Below are 13,963 nucleotides of genomic sequence, written 5' to 3'. Positions count from 1 at the left end.
TCCATTGATTTCAATGGGGGAGGGTTATAAAAAGGAGGAGCATTGTAGAAAGAGGGAGTATTATGTTATTGTTATGTTCACGAATGATTAATTAATTCTTTGCAAGGTTGTAAACAATGACAAAAGGGGAGATTGTTAGAAATGTTGGCATTGATGTCAAAGTGCGTATTGTTCAAGAAGGGATTTTTTGAAAATATGGTCATTGATGTCATAGTAAGATTGTTAGAAATATTGTCATTGATGACAGAGGTTGTTGGCTTTAATTCGAGGTCGACTCATGGAATTTTAATGCTATGATTTAATTTTATAGAGATGACCTGTGTTTTATGTAATTAATTTGGGGGTGTAATGTCCCCAACACTCTGACAGGCAAATGACAATCAAATTCTAGCCCTTCCTATCCTCGGGGCTAGAGTTATTAATTAAATAAAGGGGATAAATAAATATTGGCCAAAAAACTATTATAATGGATCAATATTATAAAAGTCCATTAAGTCGTTAAAAGAGGGCCATTTAAGGCATAATGTTTAATGCTTAGGCAAAGTCTTTTAAGAGGGGTATTTAATAATTAATGTTATAGAAGCCTTTTGCCTAGTCGATGCTGAAGGAGACTTCTAGAAGAAGTTCGATGGCTTTTTGGGAGTGTTTGAAGATTATAATTAAGGATCGATGCAACTTGGAATTCATTATGTTGCCTATGATTTTATATTTTATTCTCTGCAAGCCGTAGCTTTCAGGCTCAGGACGAAAGCCCTGCAAGCCTTCCTTCCTTGGATGCAACCCCAAGGCAGATTTCTTGGTTTTCACTCACATATCACAATATAAAGGTTTTGTTTTATGGTTCGTTTTTGTGAGATCAGTCATCTGTAGCAGTCACAGTTCCATACATTGCTCCAGGTCTACTCAAACAACAGGAGTCTTCAAACATTTAAGGCTGCGACACACAAATTGGAGACCCAGCCAACTAGGAGAAATCGCAGCTGTATAGAAGTCAGAAATCGTACTCCTCAGAGAAATTTATATCAGTTCGAATTCTTCAGCAGTCAAGGTTTGAATAATCTGGGTGATGCTGATTGCGGAATGCCATCCTTTGATAGTACAAAGATGTCCAACTAGAGATCACAGTCTGAATGTAATGGCCGGGTATGTGAGAATATAGTTTATATAAATAAATCTGTTGTAAAACTGTGATCATACAAATTAATATATCTATTGTTTCCGATCACTTACATGTAATTAAAGGAATTAAATAAATTTTATTGCCACTGTATTCCTACAAATTATTTAGTGTGCATGCAAGCTACTGCAATAACTAAATAATTAAATGAGAAACCCTTAATGTTAAACAACGAAATAATACAAAATCCCAGTAGTGCAGTCTTTATGTAGTTCAAGTCATTTTAGTGGTATCAGAGCCACCTTTCCTGCCAGCCTGTGTGGGGTAATCATGTGCATGTCAGTTTCTGAGTGTGAGTTGTGGTTGCATGTCAGTATAAAGAAATTCTATGCATAGATACAACACTAGGAGTAAATCTGGGCACCAGGAAGAATCTGAAATTAGGCCAACTGAAGGTGAAATGGGTGAAAGAGGAGATGGATCACCCCCTAGGGATTTAAACAATCAAATGAATGAATTTCTGACAGCCTTTGCTCAGCAGCAGCAGCAGATGATGCAACAATTCCAGGATCGAATGATCACGGCTATGGGTCAGTTGAGGATGGATCACTCAAGGTCAAGAAGATCACGTAGTGTACCCAGTCAGGCCAATATTGGACATGAGAACCTTGATAGAGCAGGGTCTAATGCTATTAGAACAGCGACTACACGATCTGATAGACCCCTTCGTCCTACCTTCTTGCCTAGACAAACTGAAGAGGAGACAATTCCGGAGGAAGCAGAGGAAAGAAACTCATATTATAGTTGATGTAATGGCTGCATATGCTGATTACATGACACTTATGGAACAAGTTAGGGGGTTAATGAACCTAAATCAGTTTATGGATCAATGGAAGGAAAAGGCGAGATATCAAATGAATAGGCAAGACCAAAGGCCTAGAGTACTCAGCCGGCAGAATATAAGGATGCATTAAACAAAGTTCCTTTACCCACTTTTGATGGCAGTGGACAGGTGAGTGCCAGATCATGGGTACACAAACTTGACACCTTCCTATCACTCAAATCGATGGAGGAAGACAAGGCCATTCAATTTGCCACAATGCATTTGGAAGGAGTAGTGTATGACTGGTGGCATCATGGGCTAGTCTCTTAGGATCATGCACTAATTCATTTTTATGAGGAGTTCGTCAATAAATTGATTGCTAGGTTTGACAAGAAAGATGTGTAGGTTTATTATAGGGAGTTGGCATAGCTTAAGCAGATTAGTCATGTAGAGGCATATAACAATGAATTTCAGAAAATTGTAGTTATGGTACCTAATATGTCTGAGAGGCATGTTACAATGCTATTTGTTGAAGGCCTGAGTGACAGATTGTGAGGGTTGGTTAAGGCTCATAAGCCTAGCACATTACATGATGCCATTGGTCTAGCATTGGATTTAGAGACCACACCTCCCTTCCAACCGCAGAAGAAGTTCTTTAGTGGGTCTCAGTCAAAGCAAAAGGGTTCTAAACCACAAAAGAACTTCCTGACAAAATCAGATCAGAAGTCTAGGAATGAACTTCGCAGGAAGAAGTTATGCTTCAATTGCAAAGAACCATGGGAGACTGGCCATCGTTGCCTTGGTAAAGGCAAGGTGCATCTTATTGAGGTGATTTTTGAGAATGAAGAGCAGGAAGAACAGGATAACAGCACTGATGAGGGTTCTACGCAGGGAGACCAGCCACAGATAGAGTTGGAGGACTCAGTGGTTAAGGAAACCCCGCGCATTGTTACATTATCTGGAGTTCCTCGTAGCCGGCCATTCAAGTTGAAGGGTGATCTTAAGGGATAGAGGATGGTATGTTTGGTTGATAGTGGAGCCACGCATAACTTCATTGACGAAGGATTGGTAATGAGGCGTGGACTTCAGACTGAGGAGTTTCCTGGATTCAGCATCATAGTGGCTGATGGTTTTCCACTAGCTTGCACTAAGGTCATTCCCCAGCTCAATATACAGATTGGTGACTACACTTTGACAAGGAATTTCTATGTGCTTAATCTCAGTAATATAGATGTTGTGTTGGGATTGGAGTGGTTGGAGTCACTTGAACGCTATGTTCAAGGCTTCAAACAGATGCAGTTGGTATTCATGGTAAATGGGAAAAAGACAATACTTAAGGCCATGGCAGATGGTGGACCACGGGTGGTGTCAACTAGAAGGATGGAGGCCCGTTTTAGGCATGGTGATGTAGATTGGACAGCACAATGTTTTGTTTCCACTAAACCAGCTTCCAGTGGGGAATTAGAGTATCGTGTGGACATACAGTTAGTGTTAGATAAGCATAGTGCAGTTTTTGGAGAAATACCTCCTGGACGACCCCCTGACAGAGGATTTGAACATGTGATTGAGTTGGACGAGGGCTCAAAGCCCTTGATCACCACACCTTATCGGCACTCACGTCACTTTAAGGAGAAGATAGAGAAGACAATAAAAGAACTTCTCAGTATGGGATATATAAGGCCCAATTCGAGCCCATGTGCCTCATCGGTAGTGTTGGTTAAGAAGAAAGATGGGATGATGCGTATGTGCATAGATTACAGGGCATTAAATAAGAAGACTATTAAAAATAGATATCCCATACCCAGGATCAATGAGTTGATCGATGAACTACACGGGGCCATGTACTTCTCCAAAATAGCTCTTCGCTCTAGTTATCATCAGATACAAGTCAAAGAAGAGGATATTCATAAAATTGCCTTTCGTTGTCATTACGAGCATTTTGAGTTTCTGGTCATGCCCTTTGGACTCACAAATGCACTGGCAACATTTCAATCTTGTATGAATCATGTGTTTCGAGAGCAGTTGAGGAGACTTGTTTTGGTCTTCTTTGACGATATCTTGATTTATAGCAAAACTTGGAGTGATCGCTTGCATCATTTGGATGTGGTGTTGGGCATTGTGGAGGTTCAGTCACTTTATGCAAAAGCCTCTAAATGTGAATTTGGGATGACAGGGATCTTGTATCTGGGACATATCATTGGCGGTGATGGTGTGAAAGTGCGTCAAAAAACGATTCAGGCAATCTTAGACTGGCCACCACCTAAAAACATATCTGAGTTGAGGGGCTTCTTGGGGTTGTGTTCATATTACAGGAGGTTTGTGCGTGGGTTCTCACAGTTAGTTTCTCCACTGACAGTCTTAACTAAGAAGGGTGCATTCTCATGGTCAGAAGGTGCACAGTTAGCTTTTGATAAGCTTAAGGATACTATGAGTTCGTGTCCAGTGCTGGCATTACCGAATTTCACGCAACCATTTGTATTGGAGTGGGATGCATCGGGATAAGGAATTGGTGCAGTGTTAATGCAGAACCGGCATCCGATCGCATATGAGAGAAGAAAGTTGACGGACAATGAGAGACTATATTCCACATACGATAAGGAGATGCTAGCAATCATGCATGCGCTAGCTAAGTTCAGGTAGTACTTGGTAGGGACTCGCTTCGTAGTGCAGACAGACCATAACAATCTCAAGTATTTCCTGGAGCAAAAGGATTTAAATGAGCAACAACAAAAATGGGTAAGCAAGATTCAAGCTTACGATTTTGATGTGGAATATGTAAAGAGAAAGAAAAATGTTGTGGCAGATGCTCTCTCTAGGAAACCCACTCTTTGTTGCCTCACAGAGATCGCAGCAGATTGGAAGACATAGTTAATAACTGAATATTCAAAGAATTCTTTTGCTTGTGATCTCATTGATGGTAAGGTGCAGGATGACAGATATGCAGTGATGGATGACATTATTTATTATAAAAACGGAATCTATCTGGTACCTGGTTCAAAGTTGAAGATTAAAATATTAAAGCCATTACATGATACACCTGTGGCAGGACATCCAAGTTTCTTCAAAACTTATCGCCAGATTCGTGAGAGGTTTATCTGGAAAGGATTGAAGGATGATGTGCTCCAACATGTTAGAGAGTGTTTGACTTGTCAACATGACAAGTCAGAACACACATTTCCTGCAGGCCTTCTACAGCCCTTGCCAATACCTGAGCAGAAATGGGAAGGGATATCAATGGATTTTATCACAGGCCTACCTTGTGTGCATGGGAAAGATTGTATTTTTGTGGTAGTTGATCGGCTTACTAAATATGCACACTTATTTGCTATTCCTACCGGCTCCTCAGCATTGCAGATTGTGGAATTATTTTTCAAGGAGGTCTTTAGATTGCCCAAAACGATTGTGAGTGATAGAGACAACAGGTTTATGAGTATGTTTTGGCAGGAATTATTCAGATTGGTAGGAACTGAACTAACACCCAACACCAGCTACCATCCTCAAATGGATGGGCAAATAGAAATAGTGAATAAATGGATTGAAGGCTATTTGTGGAACTATGTTTCGGGGTAGCAGCATGCTTGGGTGAGGTGGCTCTATCTTGGTGAGTATTGCTACAATACCACCTATCACATGTCCATTGGCATGTCACCTTTCAGAGCTTTGTATGGTATGAGGCTTTATCATTTATGGATTTAGCGTTTGATGACAGTAAGGTCCCACAGGCTAAGGAGACTGTGCAGAGCTATCAGGACATTCTCAAGGAACTAAAAGATAATATACATCATACACAGAACCAACAGAAGTTGTATGCTGACAGGCATCGAGTTGAGTGAACTTTTGAAGTGGGGGACTTAGTTTTCCTACATTTCCAGCCTTACAGACAAACCACAATGAAGATGATTGGGGCAAAAAAGTTGAAGCCACATTTTTATGGGCCCTACAAGATTTTGAAGAGAGTAGGAGAGGTTGCATACGAATTGGAGCTACCAAAGGGTAGCAAAATACACTGTGTTTCATGTCTCCTGCCTTAAAAAGGCTTTGGGTCAGCATACAGTTGCTTCTCCTGAGTTGCCACCTCTAGATGAAGACGGAAAGTTGGTTTTGGTTCCTGAAGGCATCGCAAATTGGAGAGAGAGGAAACTAAGGAACAAATCGGTACGGGAGTATTTGATCAAATGGAAGAATTTGCCTCTTGAAGACGCTACTTGGGAAGGAGAAGAGATATTACAGCGTCCTAGCTTGCAATTGCTAGAGGACCAACAATTCCGAGGACGGAGGACTGTAATGTCCCCAACACTCTGACAAGCAAATGGCAGTCAAATTCTAGCCCTTCCTATCCTCGAGGCTAGAGTTATTAATTAAATAAAGGGGATAAACAAATATTGGCCAAAAACTATTATAATGGATCAATATTATAAAAGTCCATTAAGTCATTAAAAAAGGGCCATTTAAGACATAACGTTTAATGCCTAGGCAAAGTCTTTTAAGGGGGGTATTTAATAATTAATGTTATAGAAGCCCTTTGCCTAGTCGATGCTGAAGGAGACTTCTGGAAGAAGTTCGATGGCTTTTTGGGAGTGTTTGAAGATTATAATTAAGGATCGATGCAACCTGGAATTCATTTTGTTGCCTATGATTTTATATTTTATTCTCTGCAAGCCATAGCTTTCAGGCTCAAGACGAAACCCCTGCATGCCTTCCTTCCTTGGGCACAACCCCAAGGCGGATCTGTTGGTTTTCACTCACATATCGCAGTATATATGTTTTGTTTTATGGTTCGATTTTGTGAGATCAGTCATCTGTAGCAGTCACGGTTCCATACATTGCTCTACGTCTACTCAAACAGCAGGAGTCTTCAGACATTTAAGGCTGCAACACACAAATTGGAGACCCAGCCGACTAGGAGAAATCGCAGCTGTATAGAAGTCAGAAATCGTACTCCTCAAAGAAATTTATATCAGTTCGAATTCTTCAGCAGTCAAGGTTTGAATAATCTGGGTGATGCTGATTGTGGAATGCCATCCTTTGATAGAACAAAGAAGTCCAACTAGAGATCACAATCTGAATGTAATGGCCGGGTATGTGAGAATATTGTTTATATAAATAAATCTGTTGTAAAACTGTGATCATACAAATTAATATATCTATTGTTTCTGATCACTTGCATGTAATTAAAGGAATTAAATAAAGTTTATTGCCACTGTATTCCTGCAAATTATTTAGTGTGCATGCAAGCTACTGCAATAACTAAACAATTAAATGAGAAACCGTTAATGTTAAACAACGAAATAATACAAAATCCCAGTAGTGCAGTCTCTCTGTAGTTCAAATCATTTCAGGGGGCCCAAAGTGATACGAAAAGGTGAAGCATGTTTGTAGGTATGGTGTGAGAAAGTTTCAACATTCAAATACAAAGCAAAGCAGATATAATGCAGAGAAGATTTAATATAGAGCAGATTTTGTGAAGTGTGAAAGTACAGAAAAATATGTTCATCTATTAAAGAAGCAACATCCAAAAGGTGAAATTTTATAGAAGAGGTTGGTGCCAGCTAAAAGAAGAGATTGGTGTCTCTTGTTGAATTGGCGCTCAATTGTGGGGATTGATGTCTCTAATAGGTTGGTGCCTGCAAATTTTGTAAGTGAGGATTAGTGTCTCCAATGAGTTGGTGCCTACGAATATTGTAAGATCATTTTTTTGTAGCTGGACTTGGACAGTATATCCAAGCAGTCCTTCATGGTTTTTCCCTGAAAGGGTTTCCACATAAATCTTGTGTTCTTAATTGTGTGGATCTTGTATGTTTGCTATTATTGTGGTTGTTAAATTTTAAATAAGTAAAAGTTTGTCTTATATTGATTCACACCCCCGCCCCCCCACCTCTTAGTATAAGAGTGTGCTCATAAAAGTATCTCAGTTGTTGATCTTGCTCGGTATTTAAATAGTTTACGTGGCAAATCAAAGAAATGAAAGAGCAAAAAGCTAAGGACATTTGGCACATTGAGATTGATTTTTATTGATCCATGGAAGAATATGTGAAATTTTTGCGAGTGTCCATATTTGCAGGAAGAAATGATATTTTGCCACATGGAGGCCACTAGCAAATATATTGTGGGCCTAGTTTTTCTAATTTGGGATATTTCTTTGCAAGTTCTATAATATTCCAAACTTAATGTGGATCATCAATCCCTTAGCTACATGTCACAATCTAGCAAGCTACAATAGATCAGCAAATAATGTAGTGCACGCTTTGGGTGATCTATTGATCTCCCACATCCATTGAACTTGAAAGTGAATGCATCATAAACATTGATTATGGGTGCTATTTAACAAGTTAAAGAAAATGCTCAATGAATATATGAGGAATATGTGGCATATGTTATTCGATTGTGGTGAATCAGCTAATTAAATAGTGAGCACTTTTGACAGTCCACCCATTATTCACAACCATTGATCTAAAAGAGAAATTAATTCAGGCTGTTGATCAAAGGTTAAGTTTCGAATCTTTAGGTGGTAAAACAGATTCCCAATCTTCTAATGAAAGGTAAGGGAATATGGAGTTTGTAGATGTAACATTTCAAATGCAAGACCACTAGAAAAGGCCAAGTCATCGATTATTCAGTCAAGGGAACTCTCTGTGGAGACTTTGGCAATGTTGCATATGGCCTTATAGCGAATTTCTAAAGGAGCAAGTATGTTTAGAGACGTTGAGTTGCTTAGTCAAGGAAACGGAAGCTTGAGAAGCTTGAACTATCGTGAACATGTAAAGTCCCTCCACAAAATTTTCTCCCAAACTTGCAATAATTCTGATTTTAGCTTGTCGCAATAATTGTGATTTTAGCTTGTAGACATTCATCAAACACTTTACATACAGCCTTTTATGAAGAAATTGTAATTGGAATCACTTAAAACAGTTGTAGCTAAAATTCTAAATCATGTATTCATCATAAATCCACACCATCATATAGATTACTCATGATATTTTGTCAAACAATTGGCAATCTTTCTATAGATCTAGAAACAATTAAAATGAACAATACAGTCTGTTAATCCAGAAATCAAAATTACAAATACGTAAATACTTATTTTTCTAACCTCCAAAATGATGCCAAATATACTTGCAATAATGAATGCCAAAGATGCTAGACTAAGTCTGAATTTGAACAACACTTGAAATGAGCGGTTACAACCTCCAAATCTCTTGTTACAGAAAACTAATCACATAAATCTTCCCCTAAATAGCAATACCCTAGGGTAGGTCAATTAAGAATGGACTGAAAACTTCAAGAAATTGCATCGTCCAACCTTCAAACTACCTATAACACATATATATAGCTATTAGTATTGGGAAGGCCGACTAAGATTAAGATTAATTGAACAACAATCAAAGGCTGACTGAACTAAGGAAATCATCAGCAGCATTCAAATGGCAGCGTATTATTTAAAGGAGATGCGACCAAAATAAGATAATAGCAGCAGTTATTTAAAGAGCCGACCAGAATGAGATGTCAGTGGTTACGTAGAAAACATTGGCATAGAAATCATCTGCTTTGATTAAGCCAAGTAAGGTTTATTTAAAAAGGGAGGAGGGTTTAGTGTAATTCAGATTATTTAAGGGGTGTTCCTAGGCAGCAATTCCAGGAAATAAGCAAAAAGAGAATTTGAATTAAATAAAACAGCAGGGCAGCAATTAATTATGAAGGGTTGCATCCCTTGCAAAGGCAATAGACTTAATGAAAAGGTGTGTCTTCCCCTCACTTGAAGATATAAGAGGAAGGACAAATCACTTGGAAAAAGGATCCATGGGGATCATCGAAGAGATAAAGTCACTGAGCATTCGAACTACTGAGAGTGCAGACTCAGAATTATACATTAACCAGCGGCATATATGCTTATCTAATATTGTGGTATGGAGTATAATGCATAATGACTTGGCTGATTTATTATTGGCCTTTCATTTGAATAAAGTAGGAACAAGTTATAAGGATCAGTGGATCAGAAAGAAGCAAGTAGCTTCAGACTTAAGAAGAATAGTTGCAGATTTATATATTGACCAGTATTGGGTATGATGCATAAAGCATAGACTCTGATATTGCTGATTTGCTATTTGGTCTTCCTAGTAGGAATGTATGCAGATAAACATGGCTTCTAATATATATAGATATGCATAATTAATAATAATGAAGATTCATCTGCCGTTCCATTATGGAGGGGAGAATGTACATACAACTAGTGCAAGTAGCATAAGAATCCATCCGAGTAGTACTAACCCCGAGTGGGGCTGGGAGGCCAAATGGCCAGTGCCATTCCATGTTCATGGGCTTGATGGATAGGATTGAGGCACTTGTATGATCTCCCATGGTGCTTCATAATGTGTAGGAGTTATGGATTAAGCTTTGAGGGAATCTACATGCACATTATGTAAACTATAATGATGACTAAGATAATGTTCCGAACCCTAGTAGGAAAGGTTGATCTTATATCTAACATAATTGAAGGGTCTCAATCAGGATCTAATTGGTAAATTTATATCTCTAACCATCTTACATTTCCTATTTAAACTAGGGTATTTAGAAAAGGGGACATTACAATCTTTTGCAAGGATGTGCACTGCACTAAGTTATAGTTAATTATGCAGCAAGTAGCGTTAAAAAACCTCATTAAGGCATACGATGAATATTATTTCACTTATAGTTTACATTCCTTGTTCACGCATTACCTTGATACTACATAGCATTTTCTAACTACCATAATGGAAGGGGTCATGAAAATGCAGCATCAATTCTTTGCCAATATTTCTAGTTGAAACAGACCTAGAATTAGCTTCAAAGTGGCTGATAGACAGCATCATTAATCCTTACGCTGAAATAGATCAAAAGGATCTGTTTTAATAGGGACTGCTCACAAGGAAAATTAGGTGTTTCCTATGGGGTTGAACTCTAGTTGGAGGCTTGTATGTTACAATTGTGAACCCCTATGGGTGATATCACTAATGGATCTTTATGCCAACACATTTCTTTTCCACGCTAGTTTGCATATGGCATGGATATATGGACAAACCCAATGAATAACTCTAATATCACATTTTCTTACCATAAAAATAGTTTGCAGATGACATGGATATATGGACAAACCCAATGAGTAACTCTATTGTTGGTTGAAAATTTTGTACACCTCGAAAGGCGTGCAAAATTATCATTTCAGCCATAGTATGCGAGTTAAAAACTCTCCTAATTTTAAGGGAAGGCTCCCCCTTTTCTACTTCTTCTAACTATTACAAATTGACTATAACCTATAAATACTAATTTAACTTGGGGGGACAACATCTTTTTTTCTTTTTTCAAAAAAGATGATATTCTTTTCTCTTTTTTCAGAAAAGAAACTACAACTTAAAATAACAAATTCAAAAATTTTAGAGAAATCTCAACAATTATAAAAGTGCTTATACAATAGGAAGCGAAGTTTCAATAAAAGCCCAAAGTCTTCCGTCGCTTCCCCGGGACTGGAAAATAGAAACAGAAGCCCAAAGTCTTCAACTTTTCTACTATCCTATCAACCTTCTAAAATGATTATTATGGTAACAACGTACAACATACAGCAACTCAAAAGTCTGTCAATATAATGCACTTTTAAACTGCTATGAACAAGAACAATTACAAGCACAAAGTCTTGTAACTTCTTCCTATCATAAACACTTAACTATGCTAATTTAACCTTCAATATTTGCAGCACAAAGTCTGCAAGAAATCAGATTAAAGCTCTTTCCAACAACCTTACTAGAATCTCAAGTATATGCAGAAAAATATATCACTGTAACATAAGAACACAATGAATATATGAACAAGGTATCAACATAGAGTTTGAAAACTCGAGTGTTCTCCTTATATTGCTTGAGAGTCAAATTTACAAGTATAAAACACAAAGTATTTATCGTTGTAACAAAGTTTTTTCTTTCTTGAGAAAAATTTTACATAAAGCACCCTCCAATATATATGAGAGAGGCTAAGAGCAAAAAGTGGAAAAAGTCCAACTAACTAAAACTTATTCCACAACTAATTATGACTTATTCCAAATGAAAACCCTACCGTCTTTCGACTTGTAATTTGTTTACATGTAATTACAAGTTACAAGAATACAAATAATGTGACTACTTGCAATTATAATTTTTAACATTACATGTAATTTGTCAAAGGGAAATTGCATCCTACAACAAATCAAAAAGACGATTTAAGTGTCTGGAGACACTTCTTCATTATCATCATCCTTGAAGTCTTCACATTGTTGCAAGGTAACATGTGCTTCTAGGTCATCTAGAATGGAAACATAGTAATGAATTTGAGCATTCTCAGAATTGGACAAAAATCTGACAAAAACCATGTGTTGTCGAATAAAAACTCCAAAAAATGCAAAAAAAAAAAAAAAAAATTTGACTAAGTCTGAGAAAAGTTATAATTTAGATTTCAAAACCCAAATTACAAGTGAAAATGCATATGACATATAATGGGAGTCTTGAGACTCAAATTACATAAGACATGTAATGGGGGTCGTGAGACCCGAATTACATAAAGGGGCTATACAATTATGTAATGTCAGGTTTAAGACCCGACATTGCAAGAGGTAAAAAAAATTCTAACTCCGAAAATTAGAAAACAGAATGAAGAAAAATGAAGGAAGACTGATTGAGAGGACAACTCGAGGGTTCATACTACATTGAGCATTTGAAAATTACCTCGAAATGTGTGCCTAGAGGACATGGACTATGGAACGGAAAAATTTTACAGGGGTTATTCCACAATTTAAGCGAGCTAAAATTGGGGACAACATCTCTACGATCACATTCCTTCACCATAAGAATAGTTTCCATATGTAATGGTATGTATACATGTCATCGTTGCTTCTTGTGTCCTGGCAAGTACTTGTGTAAGATGTCAAAACAGGGGAATAGACACAGTGGTTTGTATCAGATTAAGACTTTAAAAATGTTTCAATTTGTCAAGATGAATTAGAACTTTAATTGTACGAGACGGGGATGAGAGCATAGACAGTTTCCTTAAACATAAGTAGAAGCAGGCAAGCGCAAAATTGGGTTAGGGAGGAGTGTGAACCAAATGGGGAAATTCTTGGAGGTCTAAGACAACTTGAGCTTCGATATGCCAATACATGTTGCGCTGCATTCCTCTCTGCCTCAACCGTACTCTCCCTTCTTCCCCGCCTTGTATTACCTCACTTAACACCAGGTTTGGAATGAACTCCGCCAGCCTTTCATAGTCCGTGAGCACCTCCCACACACTCTGCTCCTCCACCTCGATCACCACCGCTGCGCTCACCCGTCTCTCTCTCCACGAAATCACCTCCACTTTGCATTCCACCTTACCCTCTTCTTCCTCTCCATTCTTCTTCTTCTTCTTCTTCTTCTTCCCAACTGGAAGCCCCACTCCTTTCCCTTTACGATTGAAAGCAGCGAGGGAAAGAGGGACGGAGCGGCGGCACCTGTAATCATAACTGAGGGGGCGTGCAGGTGGAAGTGCACAGTGCAAATACAGCAATCTCACACTAGCCAGCATGCTGCAAGTGCAACTGCAAATGCTGCAATCTTACATTAGTCATAGGTACCGCAGGGGATCATAGGTGCCAAGTTGCCAACATATATCATCTAATTGATTCCCTTGGTCCCTGTCCTCCCGATAGGAATCACTAGTAGCATCTGTTCAGCCAATAGGAGTGATGCCATTGTAATTAAAACTTGGCTGACACTTTTTCTTTTTCTTAGGAAATAAGAATTGTAATGGTGAAAATTGAGTACATCCACTTTTTCTTTTGTCAATTATTACTGCCTAACGTTGAAGGTATATTATATAATACAAAAACATCTTTAGAAGCATTTATTTTAAAATGTTTGTGACAAAAAATTAAAAAAATGTTATTATTATTATTTTAAGTTTATATTTAATTATAAGAGATTGAAAGTATCTTTACATAAAATACAATATATTGTATAAAAATATAATGATATGATAATATAATAAGG

The 13,963-nt window shown here is 38.0% G+C and overlaps 1 protein-coding gene across 1 annotated transcript in view; it reads right to left on the bottom strand.

The window, feature by feature from the left end:
• Window positions 1–13,626, bottom strand: part of LOC131858045 (uncharacterized) — a 52,978-nt gene extending 39,352 nt beyond the window's left edge. The window contains exon 1 of the mRNA XM_059210918.1: window positions 13,041–13,626. Coding sequence (XP_059066901.1) covers window positions 13,041–13,499 — 459 coding nt within the window. The 5' untranslated portion in view covers window positions 13,500–13,626. The remainder of the gene's footprint in view (window positions 1–13,040) is intronic.
• Between the last annotated feature and the right edge of the window lie 337 nt (window positions 13,627–13,963).

Source organism: Cryptomeria japonica, chromosome 9 (assembly GCF_030272615.1).
Source record: "Cryptomeria japonica chromosome 9, Sugi_1.0, whole genome shotgun sequence".
NCBI lineage: Eukaryota > Viridiplantae > Streptophyta > Pinopsida > Cupressales > Cupressaceae > Cryptomeria > Cryptomeria japonica.
Note: the sequence above shows the minus strand (reverse complement) of the source record. Positions and strands in the feature narration are given on the sequence as shown.